Source organism: Desmodus rotundus, chromosome 4, assembly GCF_022682495.2.
Source record: "Desmodus rotundus isolate HL8 chromosome 4, HLdesRot8A.1, whole genome shotgun sequence".
In the NCBI taxonomy this organism is placed as follows: domain Eukaryota; kingdom Metazoa; phylum Chordata; class Mammalia; order Chiroptera; family Phyllostomidae; genus Desmodus; species Desmodus rotundus.
In genome coordinates this window covers 37,156,115-37,170,367 of record NC_071390.1, presented here as the reverse complement: position 1 = coordinate 37,170,367, position 14,253 = coordinate 37,156,115, and the positions used below count along the sequence as shown (strand labels likewise).

General features: G+C 43.4%; 1 protein-coding gene across 4 annotated transcripts in view; it reads left to right on the top strand.

Annotated features, from left to right (window-relative positions):
- ANK3 (ankyrin 3) overlaps positions 1-14,253 on the top strand; it is a 616,244-nt gene that overhangs the window by 465,066 nt on the left and 136,925 nt on the right. For all 4 annotated transcript variants that reach the window (XM_053922530.2, XM_045195999.3, XM_045196000.3 and 1 more), the window contains 7 exons: positions 743-940; positions 2,748-2,846; positions 5,283-5,381; positions 7,141-7,239; positions 9,983-10,180; positions 11,859-11,957; positions 12,248-12,346. In XM_053922530.2, the coding sequence (XP_053778505.1) occupies positions 743-940; positions 2,748-2,846; positions 5,283-5,381; positions 7,141-7,239; positions 9,983-10,180; positions 11,859-11,957; positions 12,248-12,346 (891 nt within the window). The remainder of the gene's footprint in view (positions 1-742; positions 941-2,747; positions 2,847-5,282; positions 5,382-7,140; positions 7,240-9,982; positions 10,181-11,858; positions 11,958-12,247; positions 12,347-14,253) is intronic.

Below are 14,253 nucleotides of genomic sequence, written 5' to 3'. Positions count from 1 at the left end.
TTAATACCTTGTTTTTGCCTTCATTAGGAAACATGTATGGAATGCTAAGTATCACTCTGAACATTTTAAGGTTTTGTTTACCTTTGAACCCATGCATGTCTTCTCTCAACTCTTGAAGTGAATTTTTGACTCATTCCTATGGCACATGATTAACCGTGTCATTGAGCCCAACTGATTTAAACTAACTGAGGCAAGATTAGTTAGTGGTTTTGTCACTGCCATGCCTTTCCTCATCACAGACACACGGGGGCACCCGCTGCTGGAAAATGGAAAAAAATTCCTTTCCACATAGAGGTGAGATGAAAAGTATTGTTGTAAGCAGACCTTTTTCACTCACTGAAACCAAGACAGTGTTCAATGGCAAGTATTAGTTCCTCATAAGGACAAAATAAAATCTAGTCTAATGAACACCAGTCTGTTCCTGCTTTTGTTTTATCTTTTTCAGTCTTAAAAACTTACGAATTCCAATTCACTAAGAATGCAATAAGTAATGGTTTAGTGCAATTCACACTTTCTGAATGTGTGAAGTTATCTTTGAAAATTGGTTTTCTATTGATATAAAAATTTGGAGGACAAGTTTTCAAAGTAGCTGTAAGTTCAAAACAGTTGTCAAAACCTTTTAAAAATAGAAGGTATTTCCGTGTGAAAAACAGGAGTTTTACCTGTTCCTATTTGCACAGTGCTCAGTGTTAGGCATATTGTTGATTAAAAGGTAAAACTCTGACTTTCTTCTGTGTTCCAGAATGGATTGTCTCCATTGCACATGGCCACACAAGGGGACCACTTAAACTGTGTCCAGCTTCTCCTCCAGCATAACGTGCCTGTGGACGACGTCACCAATGACTACCTGACCGCCCTGCACGTGGCTGCCCACTGTGGCCATTACAAAGTCGCCAAGGTTCTCTTGGACAAGAAGGCTAATCCCAATGCCAAAGCCCTGGTGAGTGTCTCAGCCCGCGGGTCCAGACTATGTTGTCTTGCTGACAACGTGCTACCTCTGTATGTGAAGGGACTGCTTCTGAGGCGGTAAAAATGTACGGTCTAATTAAATAAAGTATACTTCCTATCTGGGAAATCTATAAAACTGTCTGTTTCTGACAAAAACAAGGCTTTTAGGGTTAAATCATTAATACCCTTTAGGGTCACACTAATGATTCTCTTATATGAATGAAACCCGAATACAATACAAGTACAAAAATACTGAAATGGTCAACCTTACCTTATTGTAGGGAAAGTTATAATTCAGTGAATGAAATGTTTTTATCTGAGGCAAAATGATACCAAAAAAAAAAAGCCTTTATCTGAAACATGACAAGTCTAGGAATTTATGAGCTAGCCATGTAAGTTAATAAAATATTGCCTGTCATCTACTTTTCCTACTGGCACATCTAAATTTTGGTCTGGTTTGTAGTCTAAACTCCAAAAATGATTTGCTATTTTAACCCTTAGCTCTGTACCATATTTTGCTTTCCTCCGCAAGATGGTGTTTGTTGTCTTAGAAAAATAAATGGTCCCAACTTAGTAAGCCGTTTAAATTTAGTTCAGAATAAGCACCCATGTTTAGGAAAAAATAAATCACCAAACGCTAGGGAGAACTTGTGAGTTTACTGGCAGTTTTGGGGTAGAGGCAGTCTTCCAGTCAAGCATGTTGGGCAGGGTCCCTGCTCCTTTCCCACCGCTGCGCTGCGGCCTCCTGGGCTGCCCGGGCCGTGCTGCACCAGCCCTGACCTTCTGAGCAGGCAGACAGGAGCGAGCAGAGGGCAGCTCTCCGGCCCTGGGCGGCTGCGTGGGCCACAGTCTTTCTAGGAGCTGTTATCAGAGCAGCATTTCAAGAGCTGCGGACCCGCCCTGTGTATCAGGCATCTCTTTACATTCTGAGAAGGGAGGGAAGTAGATTAGCAGTCGTGACTCATTTTCCACACAAGAAAAAAAGGCCTTCATACAGGGTGTGGGCTCGCACTCTCATTTTCCTCTGACTCTGAGCATTTCACCACGTGTGAGAGTTGGAGCCAGTCACCCTGGCGTGGACTATGGCCAGGCAGATGGTCTCAGAATGTCCACGGCGGCACCTGCCGTGACTGTGACCTAAGCTTGTGTACTGGACCCTGGCATTTTGTAGGTCTCCGACCAGATTAAAATATGCTCCATGGTCTCAGTTATGAGGCAGTACAGTTTGGTAGGTGATTTGTTGAAAAGCAAGTCCTTTTATCAGATTAAATATTAAACCAAATGATCCAAATTATGTGGGATTGTTTAACTTTCTGCTTCCTTGGATTAAGCACCTACTTAAATCTTAAAGCTGAAAAGAATGAAAACATTCTAGGTCGGGTCTTGTGGTTGCCCTGGATGCACCAGAGACATCAGACTAGGCATCGGTGAAGTTTTAGCTTTCAGGACAAGTGGCTGTTTTTAGTCTATGTTTGAAATGAGATAGAGGAGGGATGTGTTATTTGGAAGAGTGAATTCCAAAATGAAATAATCAAAAGAAATAGCATGGCCACTCTGCCTTAGCTCCCAGGGATTGTGACAAAAAATTCAAAATTACCAGGGCACTTGGGGTTCCTAGGTCCCGCTAGCCTGCCTACCTGTACTTCCTAAAGAACCTACATTCTGTTTAGCACCACGTGTTACTGCTCATTTCCAAATCTTTACAGAACATCACTTTAGCAAAAATATGTTACCACACACAGAGTAACAGGATTTCAATAGAAAGTAGTCAAGCAGATATGTGTCTTTGTCCCTTGCAGAATGGCTTTACCCCTCTTCATATTGCCTGCAAGAAGAATCGAATTAAAGTAATGGAACTCCTTCTGAAACATGGTGCATCCATCCAAGCTGTAACCGAGGTGAGAGGAGTAGGATTTCGGGGTCTCCACATGTTGAAAGTATAGCCCTGATGACCCATGAGTGCTGCTGTGTGTGATTGCCGCAGACTACTTCCCAAGCCTTTCACCCCAGGGGCTGCCCGTCCTGAGGAGCGCTGACGAGGCTGGGGGTGGGTCAGTATGGATACATCACCATGACTACAAGCTATACCCCAAATACAGGCTTCACGCTCCAAGGGGAGTGACTCTGTCACTGAAACCATGATTTATATGAAATCCTATAATGCAATGCTTCTCAACCTGGGGCAATTTTGGCAATGTCTGGAGGTATTTTTACTTGTCACTACTGGCATCTAGTGGATAGAGGCCAGAGATGCTACTAAACAGGTCACGATGTACCGGCCAGCCTCCCACCACAAAGAAGTATCTGGCTCAAAATGTACACCTGTGCTGAGGCTGAGACACCCTGCATAATACAACTTCTGTGTGTTTGTAAATGAAGGATTCCTCTCTCTAAGCTCTCAGAGTTAATGAAACACAGAATTGCTGAAGTTAGTGAAGGACTAGCTCTAGGGTTCATTTGTACAAACCAACACAGAACTCAGAAAAAAGAGCCATCAGAGTCAGGGCTGAGCCTTCAACACAGCTAAGAGAGCCTGGTGTCTACCCTCCAGACTCATCCCAGCCCCCCCCCCATCCCAGCACACTGGGCTACACGGATTCTGGCCATCAACACTGCCCTGGACCGGACACCCTTCTGTTCACCTCCATCTCCCTACACCCCCCACCATGTGTCACACACCCTCTTGGCCAGGCTAATCCTGCACATCCTCTGGGCCAGATCTGCGCCACCATCTCCAGGAAAGCTCCCCTCACCCCCTGGCCTGGCGTGGGAGCTTCTCCCAGGACCATCACCTACCCCCATGCATATTTCCATCAAAGCACCGATTCAGCTGGTTCACTTGTGACCCAGCCAGCCCCTTTCAGGTTCCTTCCAGACAGGCGTGAGTCTTACTGGTGTTTGCTTGCACTGCGCCTGGCCCATAGGGGATCATTCAGTAAAGGTTTGTGGAATGCAGCAAGTAAGCGGATAGGATTTGAAGCAAACATAAAAATTGAGATCTAGTCTAGTGATTATTGCATCACCTCAGTGTCTCATCTGCAAATGAAATACTTGCCTTGATCTGTGACACTCACAATTTTTAAAATATTAAATGGTTGGAAATATTAATACTGATTTACTCTTTTATCAGTGTTGTGGCTTCATGGTAGGCACCCTGTTACGTTAATTATAAAGTAACAAGTCTATCTCCCTGCACGGCAGCCAGCGAGAGCAAGAAGGCCGTCCCTCCGGCCAGCCCTGTGCTCTTGGAGAGCTCTGAAAAGCAGTTTAGGCCTGCAGAGGGCTTCCACTTGCCCTCAGTCTGGCTGCTGTCCTGCCCATGGCGGAAAGGCTCCAAGTTATAGCAAAATTCTCCTTGTCCCCTGTCTCCTCAACTCCCACTCTTTGAAATCTGGGCAACCAGAATTCTTCCTCTTCTGTCTTTTACCTCACTTTTATCATAGAGAATTCTTTTTACCTTTTTTTGACATTTTTCAAATTTGTTGAGATTTGTTATCTCCTTCTCTCTCCTTTTTGAAAAAACAAGTCAGTTTCTCCTAGCCATTTTTAATTTTTTTACCAAATTAGGATGTTCATATTGTAAGTGGAATTGTATTCTGAAAAATTAGAAATGGAATTATTTCATATAAAAAGCAGAAGTGTTTATGGGTTGTGCATGTGTGTGCTTTGAAGCAAACTTAACAATTAAGGGCTAACCTAGTGACCATTACAATATTTACCTTAATTATATCACCTTAATTTATAATACTCCCGTAGTTAAAAATTAAATAATTGAGACTGTTAATGCTGATTTGCTTATTTATTAGAGGGATGGTTTTGTGTTAGGCTCCATACTCTTTCATGTCTAATATAATGAATTTATTCTGAACACATGGGAATTCTTTGTGAAGCCCAAAATAGGATTTGAAATAAAAGTCAACTTTTTACTAACACATCTACCCCTCTCCCCACCATCCCCATCCCCCCCCCCACACACAGTTATATGGATAAGGAAGGGAATAGCAAGGGGAAAAAACCTTCAAATTATTTCTCTCTAAATTTTTCTCATAGATCTATATAAAATGTGTGAAATAAATCTTTCTTTTTAATGGCTGTTATAGGTCTTTCATAATCACAGAACTTGCTTTAGGGAAGTGATGAGTCTGTACTGATGTGTTTGCCAGTAAAAGCTGTGGCTTAGTGGTGACTGTCTAGGGGTTTTCTCTTCTGATCAATGAACTGGTTATCATGAAATAGGTGAGTGGATGGACGGCAGGAGGCAGATGAGCAGGCAGGCAGAGAAACCCTTTTGTATGATAAGACAGCAAACCAGCATTTCCTTCTTTTCCCCCCAGTCGGGCCTTACCCCAATCCATGTGGCTGCCTTCATGGGGCATGTAAATATCGTATCGCAGCTAATGCATCACGGAGCCTCACCAAACACCACCAACGTGGTAAGTCTTCTTTCAACAGAGAAGGTCCAGTTGTAAGAAACTGGCAAAGGCTGCTCTTATCTATATATTTTTTATTATAAGTAAATTAATTACTATTGAATTTGACTACTTAAAAGGACAGAATTTGAAAATACCTATGGTTTCCTTTACTTTGAAGGTAAGCTCCATTCAGTCACCAGCGGGTCACTAACTGTTAAGACTTATTGTTAGTATACATTATTACTGCTGGATATTATGCATTTAAAAATAAAGTTTTTGTGGAGGGGGAAATTTTTTTTTTTTTTGCAATAGAAGCAGTAGGAAGTGTTACATGTTGAGAAGGTGGTTCAAACATTATCATTATTGTGATTTCAAGTAACTTCAGAATAATTTCTCTAGTGCGCTTGACCACGTACAGCAAACTCATGGAGCTCAGTTTGCAGATTATCAGATGGTGCTGCTTTCCCACACTAGGCATCGCTCTCAGAACCATGAGACTCACTTCAGGATACACGTAAAAGGAGTAGGCAATCACCCTAGATCTGCATGTGGCATTTGACAGAGATTTGCAGGATTTTAAGTTTGAAGTCACAGCAATATTAGCATACTGCACCACAGCATAAGAACACTAGTTGGACTCATGAGTAAATATAGAACAAGCAACATCCCAGCACAGAAGGAGCAAGCCGTAAGCATCCTGCATACAGACCCAGAGGGTGTGCCACCAACAGGGCTCTCCACTAGCCACCGGAGTCAGCACGTCCACAGATAAGAACAGACCAGCTTCTCAGCTGCTCAGCCCTTCCTGTAGCTTCCCAGTGCTAACCCCATGGAGAGAAGGTTTTCCCTCCCACAGAGGCCCCTGGGTAATATGGTCAGCTACACCCTCAAGGCCTTCCCAGTAAACATGTCAGGCAGTTATGTGTGAAATATGCCTTTGTTATATACCCCTTGCGTGACAGAATATATTTGATTTTTATGACTTTGTTTCTATCTATCCATGTCTTGTATACCATTTTCATTTCACTTTTTGTTGTTAAATGAAGAGATCATCTGAATTAAACTCTCCTTGGTGGAATGGAGGGGCAGGTGAGTGGGGTTCAGTAGCAAAGAAAATGACCCCTTGGGATGATGCCTAAAGACTAGGATGCTGTTCTGTTGAGATAAAGCAGAGGTTGCAGTCCAAAAGCCAGCAAGCCAACGCTGGCCTTCACGTGTGTCTGTGTTGCCCATGCAGCATTTTAGTTTTTGTTTTGTTTTCAGTTCTGACTTTGGGGTCTTTGTGAGCATGAAGTGTACACAGATATCCAGACTGCCACTCCTTTTGAATAGGACGGTGTGGCATGAGGTGGCTAGCACCCTCCACAGCCCCACCGCAGCCGGCAGAGGTCAGGTAGTGGCTGCCTCCCTCAGGCAGGGCCAGGGCTCTTCTCCCGTGCCCTCCACACCTGCCCTCGTCACTCTGTTACCCTCCTTCTTGGCCCCTGTCAGCACTCACCTTTCAACCCTCCTGAGGCCGCATGGAAAATTATTGAACATTACTTCTGAAGCTGTTGATGACTAGGCTTCCTAGGGTTGTACCAAAGTCCTTCCATCATGGATCAGGTTCCTCTGAAATTCTTGTGTATTTCATTTCCTCTCTCTCCTAGTTTTCACTAAGAAGGGGCTTGGGACTTTTTTATTTTAAAAAAATTACGCCTACATCATAAGCTTTATGCAAATAAAATACGCCGCTCTTCTTCAGAGCTGCCATTAATGCGCTCTGCCTCCCGTTCCCCAGAGAGGAGAGACGGCGCTGCACATGGCTGCTCGGTCAGGCCAAGCCGAAGTCGTGCGGTATCTGGTGCAAGACGGAGCGCAGGTAGAAGCTAAAGCTAAGGTACGTGCAGTGCATGAAAGCATTTGCTATTGAGGGGGAAACCCTTGATTTTAACAAAACCTTTAACTATATGCATGCTGTGTTCTAAGAACGCTACTTTAAAATAGTGAAAAACCTCCATTGGGAAAAGTCTCTACCCAAGTGATACTGTAAAATAAACGTCATTTGTCCATTCCATTATTTAACAGAATTCAATAGAACAGACACTTTGTGCCAGAAAGAACTCTGCATCCCTGACCCATTGCTAGTCCTGATCAGATTAAGAAACAAACCTACATTTGGTCCATAGTTCTTCACACTCTATAGAGAGGGGCTTATGCACAAAGCTTCTAGAACAAGCACAGTTTGGAGGCATAACTGAGCTCTTTGAGTTGATGTGCATGTCAGCTATCACAGCCACAAAAGGAAAAGGAAGTTTTCACTCTTTCATTATAAGTCGTGAAACCATAAACCCTGAGACTCACAGAAAGAACTTCAGGGTTGAATGTGAATGCGTCGTTCTCTGCCTGACCTGTAGCCACCCGAGGAAACCAACTTGTCTGTCCCTGTGGGGATGTGTAGTTGGTCTCAGTTCAGGTCAGGAATTGCCAGTAAACACGAAATGCCCTAATCATTTCGTTTTAACCTGCAGTACATAAGTGGATATGTGCTATTATTTATTTACATGCTCTGTAGATTCTAGTTTTGGGTTGAGAAGAAACTGAGACATTTGTGAAGCGGCGTGAGAACAGAATATTTGTAGCCTTTTTTGATTTTCTCTCAGCGTATTCAGCTGTCTCCCCCATATCTAATTAGATCACAATTGTCTTTTTATCAACATCTATCAAGGCTTTCCAAAGCTTTCAACTCAGTATTCTTAGGGAAAAGTAAGCCTTTCTTTTCATACTTATGTATGAAACCTGTTAACATATTATTTATTGTATGATTAAAGTAATTAGTGCAGATGTCATAGAAATTAGTAAAGTAACTAGTGCGAACATATCTCTGTGGGAATAGATGCCGCCGGGTCTTTGTGAGCATGAGGTCTGCAGGTGGGAACAAAGGCTGTACAGACCACAGCCTCGAGTGTCCATGGTTCTGTGGCGCCGGTCGGGGGATGTTATAGAGAGTCTACATAGAAACAAAGGTCAGCAAACTTTTTCTGTTAAGGGCCTAATAGTAAATATTTAGGCTTTGAGGGATACAACGTTGCTTTCACAGCTGCTCATCTCTGCCATTGTAGAGCCAAAGCGGCCACAGACAATATAAAAGGAAGTGATTATGACTGTGTCCCAATAAAACTTTATGTGCAAACACAGGTGGCAGTTGGATTTGGCCCCTGGGTTTTATTGTAGTTTTCTGACCCTTGATCCAGAGGATATCGGTTAATCCACTTAGTTAAGTGGACTAGTCAAGAGAGGCTGCACCATGGATTACAAGAAACCTCGCATTTATTAGTGTTGTTATTACTTATCAAGCATTGTGTCAAAGGAGCGGTGCTACCCACAAACTGAAACTGAGGATGGGAGTTACAGTCGTCAGTTTGTTGGGGGCGGGGGGAGTATGTAGCCAGGGTAAGAGCCAGACTGCCTGGGTTGGAACCTTGGCCCTGCCGGCTGTGTGACACTGGGCAGGTTAGTTAACAACTCTGTGCTGCCCTCCCAGAGAACACAAGAGCAGTGGTAGCTGCAGTTCCTAGGACTGTCGAGATGCTTAAAGAAGTCACGTAGGTGGAGTACTCAAATCAGAGCCCGGGACACGCAGGTGCGCGGTGCACTTTGAGCGGTGGTGGCGGCAGTTGTAGAGTTCTATGGAACTTTCCTTTGGCGACTATCTTTTTCTGTTTTCAGTATTCCTCTTCCTCGTGCATCTCCCCTAACTCTTCCAGCACTTCCGGTTAGTAATGGAGTAGAAAGTTTTGAACTTGCTTTGATCTTGTTTTTGACCCCTTGCTGTCCTTGACTCTCAACCTTCTTACCTTTCTAAAGCAGTATCCTGCATTGTACCCTCTTCTCGGCACCTGCCCTACAGAAAGCTTTTTCCTGAACTTTCTCACATTCAAGCAGGGGATTTCTCTCTGCAGCACCACCACAGGGCGTGTTTGGGCAAATGAGTAGATGTCCCTCCCACTTGGGGATGAGGGTGCGGGACTTAGCGAGTGCCTCGGGCCTTTGGGTGAAGTGTGCAAGGTGCCCTCCACTGAAGCAGATGCAGCCTAAGGAAGCCAGGATTTCAACTCGGCAAGCAGCGGGCGAGCTGCCTTTCAGCACCCAAGGGCCCTCTTGGCTGGGAGCCGTTTTGCCGGAGTAACCGTGCATCCCTATACTGCCCCACTCTCCCTCAGCTTTTGGTGGTGCGAAGGCAGTACCAATAAAAGAATTCACTTCATATGGGTGTGATAACTGATGGAAGTATAATCTCCCTCCCAGGCACTTGAGGTTTACCAGGATATATTTCCTTATCTCCCAAAAAAGGAGACATTTGATTTTAAACACGATCTGATAAAGTGTGGCAGGTGGTAGTGGGATAATTTATAGACAGGGTGTCTTTCATATCTCCATACTAATAGTTTAGTAGAAGGGTAATTAAGGGTCTATCATCTCCACTTTTCTGGACTTGGAAGAAAAGGTAAATGAGATTCTTTTTAGTTTTGAGGAAAAGAGTTTAATTTAGCCTCCGATACCAGCAATTTAAGTCAAACATTTCACAGCGACACCATCGTTTCCTCAGTTCATCAGCCTCGCGTTTCTGCCTTGCCATTTAGGATGACCAAACCCCACTGCACATTTCCGCCCGACTGGGGAAGGCAGATATAGTGCAACAGCTGTTGCAGCAAGGAGCGTCTCCAAACGCAGCCACGACTTCTGGGTACACCCCACTCCACCTGGCAGCCCGAGAAGGGCATGAGGACGTAGCCGCATTCCTTTTGGATCACGGCGCATCTTTATCTGTAACAACAAAGGTATGAACGCAAGTCTTGGGATCCTGTTCTGCCCCCACAGACATCCTCCTTACAATCCCCAATGTGTCCTTACAATTCCTTCCGTGTTCTCCAAATACATCCTCCTTACAATCCCGGTAATGGGTACAAAGGCTGTACAACATCATCTATTCTTGGGATCCCAGGGTAGTCAAAACAGGGTCCACAAAGCCCTGGGGTAGGGGAGGGTAGTTTAGGTTATGTGTAGTTCATGTGTGTCTGGGGGTCTAGCTTGTCTGTCGTAAGTTTCTCTATACATTATCTTCTAATGAAAACCTGTTGATATCTAGAGTCAGATATTTCTCGCATGTTATCTGATAGATTTAAATGGTGGTTTAAAAACATAGCCAGAGATTTCTCTGGCTAAGACCATGTATACAAACTGCATTATCAAAGCTCAATTGGTTGATACTTTTATAATACTTTCAACTCAAGAGAATTTTTCTTAGGTTACTTTTGTTTCTTGTTGTTGTTTCTTTTATTACTATTGTCCTGTCTGATTCATGGTTTGATTTTTTTTTTAATATTAACTCCGATGCCTTAGAGTGATAACAGTCCACACGGTTGCTCTCTCTGCAGGTGCAGGATGCAAAATTTAGAGCTCATTTTTCTTATGATACTATGTAAACCTTGCAGGTGTGATAGGAAGATGAATTGGCTTACAGCATATCTTAGCTAGAAATGGTGTTGCACTTTCTTATTTGGGTGCAGAGAAGAAGCATTAATGTGTAACCAATGTACAAGATAATGATGGCAATTACAAATACTTAGCAAACTATCTGAAAAAAAATGATGACTACCTCAGACTTCACCCCCTGTGGTTCTTAAGGCTCTTTGGCAGAGTTGAGATATAAGTTCTTGGATCTCATTCAATGTATGAAGCAGAGTAATGGTCATGGGGTTCGGAGTGCCTCCGTCCTCCCACCGAGCCAGCTGCCATTGGCCCTATTTGGCAGTAATCTCATAAGGTCAAATGTGTTGATGACCCTGCAGTCCCTGTCTCTTGCTTAGGACCCTCCCTAAAAGTTCTGGCTGATTGACTGCTTGATACCCAGATCCTTGTAGGAGTTGAGAGCAAGGGAGATAGATTAGCTACTGAAGCTCAGTGTCCAACTCTACAGATTTATTGAGCTAGAACTGTGTGTTGTTATTCAGGGCACCTGTGGTGCCTAAGGTGTGAGAATCTCTGGCTCCTGCTCCTAAAGACTGGAACAAACAAGGATATGTGTATACATGTGGAAGTGGCTGAAGGGGAAGAAAAAGGCACCAGTCTGAGATTAAGGGAGGTCCAGACTTGCCCTGGATGTACTCACGTCCGCCAAATCCAAATAGCACCTGGGACTGTGGAACCTATTCTTCCTACAATGTGAAATCCCAGAATGGCCCTAGAATAAGCCCCAGATCCAGCTCTCCAACTTCATCTTGGTCAGATGACTGCTTAGTCCCAGCATTAGTGGCCTGTTGTGGCTCAATCAGCAGACAGAGAAAAACGAAATATCCTGCTCTTCTTTGTTGGTAAGGGGACTCTAACTGCTATCTACCAGTCGTGGTTCTTAAATGCAGGCTAAACTGATCATCATTGGAATAATTCATCGGTTTCAGAAAAGCGATGCCTGCATGTCATTTCTGTCGTTCATTGTTTTCATGTTTCTTTTTTCAGAAAGGGTTTACTCCCCTTCATGTGGCAGCAAAGTATGGGAAGCTTGAAGTAGCCAATCTCCTGCTGCAGAAGAGTGCGTCTCCGGATGCTGCTGGGAAGGTATGAGGTCACCAGCCACCCCATGTAACAGGCCACTTCCATGATAACAAAACAAGCACTTGCTAATGCCCACCAGCAGCCACCTCTAAATCATAACTGAACCATATTTAAGTCTCGTAGGACTAAGAACACTTCGGAAATAGGAGGTGAATGCTGAGGTCCAAGTGTTGTGGAAACTGGAATGTAAATTACGCACCGTGTTGTATCCGATCTAATCCCATCTCCTAAATCTAGGCCTCTAATGTTAAGACCCTGTTGACGCTGGTTGTTGTTTCTGCACGTGTTTTCAGAGCGGGCTAACTCCACTGCATGTAGCTGCACATTACGATAATCAGAAAGTGGCCCTTCTGCTTTTGGACCAAGGAGCCTCACCTCACGCGGCTGCAAAGGTACCTGTAATCCGACAGCATGAGGACCCTGCCGGGCAGTGTCCATCCATCTCTATGTCCACTTCCACTCTTGCATCGTCTGTAGTGCCCTTCCAGTTTAGAGACCTAGAAATCACAGAAATATAAGCCCCTAGGACATCTGTGCCTTCAGCTACTTAGTCAACTCAGGTGGTAGATGCTCAATAAGTATTTCCTTGTCAATTGATTTTCCTTGAAAATGCAGGACATCCTGAGCCTGGGGAGAAAACACAGTAGTCTTTAGCAAGTTGGAAGGTTATGTTTATGTGTTTTTCATATTGCTAAAGAGAACCATTATTCTTATTGTTAAGGCATTTTTGAGCAGTAGACAACCTAGATTTGCCAGAAAAGAGATGCATAGAGTATGTGGCTTTCTTGTCACTCTGGTATTTGGACCTGAGAGGTGGGTCATGAAGAAAGAAGAGTTTATTAAAAGACAGGTAAATAGCGTCCTGCTGCGTTAGGAAGTTCTCTGTTGTTGAGCAAGCGGCTGTGATCAAGAACAGTGCACCGCTGCAAACCACACTCTAAATGCTGTCCATTGCTCTCACTCAACATTATTGACTGAAGGAACTTTGGCATCCTTATAAAAACATGCTTTCTTTATCTTTGTTTTCCTCTTCCACTCTGGGGAAGCTATACTGCTCTTCTTTAACCTTGGTGTTTAGGTCAATTCTCCTATACACACACAACACTGAATTTGGGCTATTTTAGATTACTTTGGATACTTTAAGAGAACAAGTTTTTAAGTGCCTTCTCCATTTAGAGAATATGTTATCTTTGACAGGAAGTTCTCCTCAGAACCACTTTTTATGCCCTACCCAAACATTTCCTGCCCCATCCTCTCTGGAATTATACCCCATGAAATCTATAACTCAAAATCAAACCCCCAACCTTGCTCGCCATCTGAATGCAGCTTTTTCTCCCATAATTTCAGACTCTGACAAACATTCTTTCTAATAAAAAGCCACACCTTGAATTTTTAAGAAACTATATCTTTAAAAAAAAAAAGAGAAAGAGAAAAACTAGCAGCATCATTCACAATAGTCAAAAGGTGGGAGCAACCCAAGTGCCCACTGAAGGATGGCTAGACAAACAAAATGGAGAATATTCATACACAGGAGTGTTATACAGCCCGAAGAAGGAAGGAAATTCTGGCACATGATACAATATGGATGAACCTCAAAGACATTAGACCAAGAAAAATAAGCCCGTCACACAGAAGGACAAATAGTACATGATGTCACTTACTTAGAGACAGACAGTGGAATGCTGGCTGCCAGGGGCTGAGAGGAGGAGGAAACGGGGACTTAGTGGAGCTGGACGGTGGTGATTGTTGCAGAACAATGTAAACGTTTTATGTTTTATGTTATGTGTATTTTACCACAATTTTTAAAATGATAAAAATTTATAATGAAATTTAATGCCTGTCCTTTTCATTTCGGTTCATTTTTATCCCTTTGAGCCAGGGCCCATTTTTAAAATAGTTTTATAAATAACCACAGGTTCTCGGTAGACAATCAGTAAATAATTAATTAGTGAACGATTTATTTCTCACATGAGAGCAATAATTTTGACACAACTAGTGCCGAGCAGTTCAGACTTGACAAGCATTATAAAATAACACGTGCAATGAGATAAATCCAACCCACCTTTCCAACCACAAATACCTCTTAAACAAGGCAATAAGTTGACATGTTTGTAGTTGAAATTTTAGCTCTAAACTTGTCAAACAAGACTTTGTAGTCATGGTTTTGTATCTGCAAAACAAGTTTGACCCTGAGCTAAGAAGCAGCCCTTGAAGGGATTCTTTGTAACAGCGCTCTCGCTGGAGGCACATCTTTCACAGTCCATTGAACACAGGCTCTTCTACGGGGACATTCCTTCCC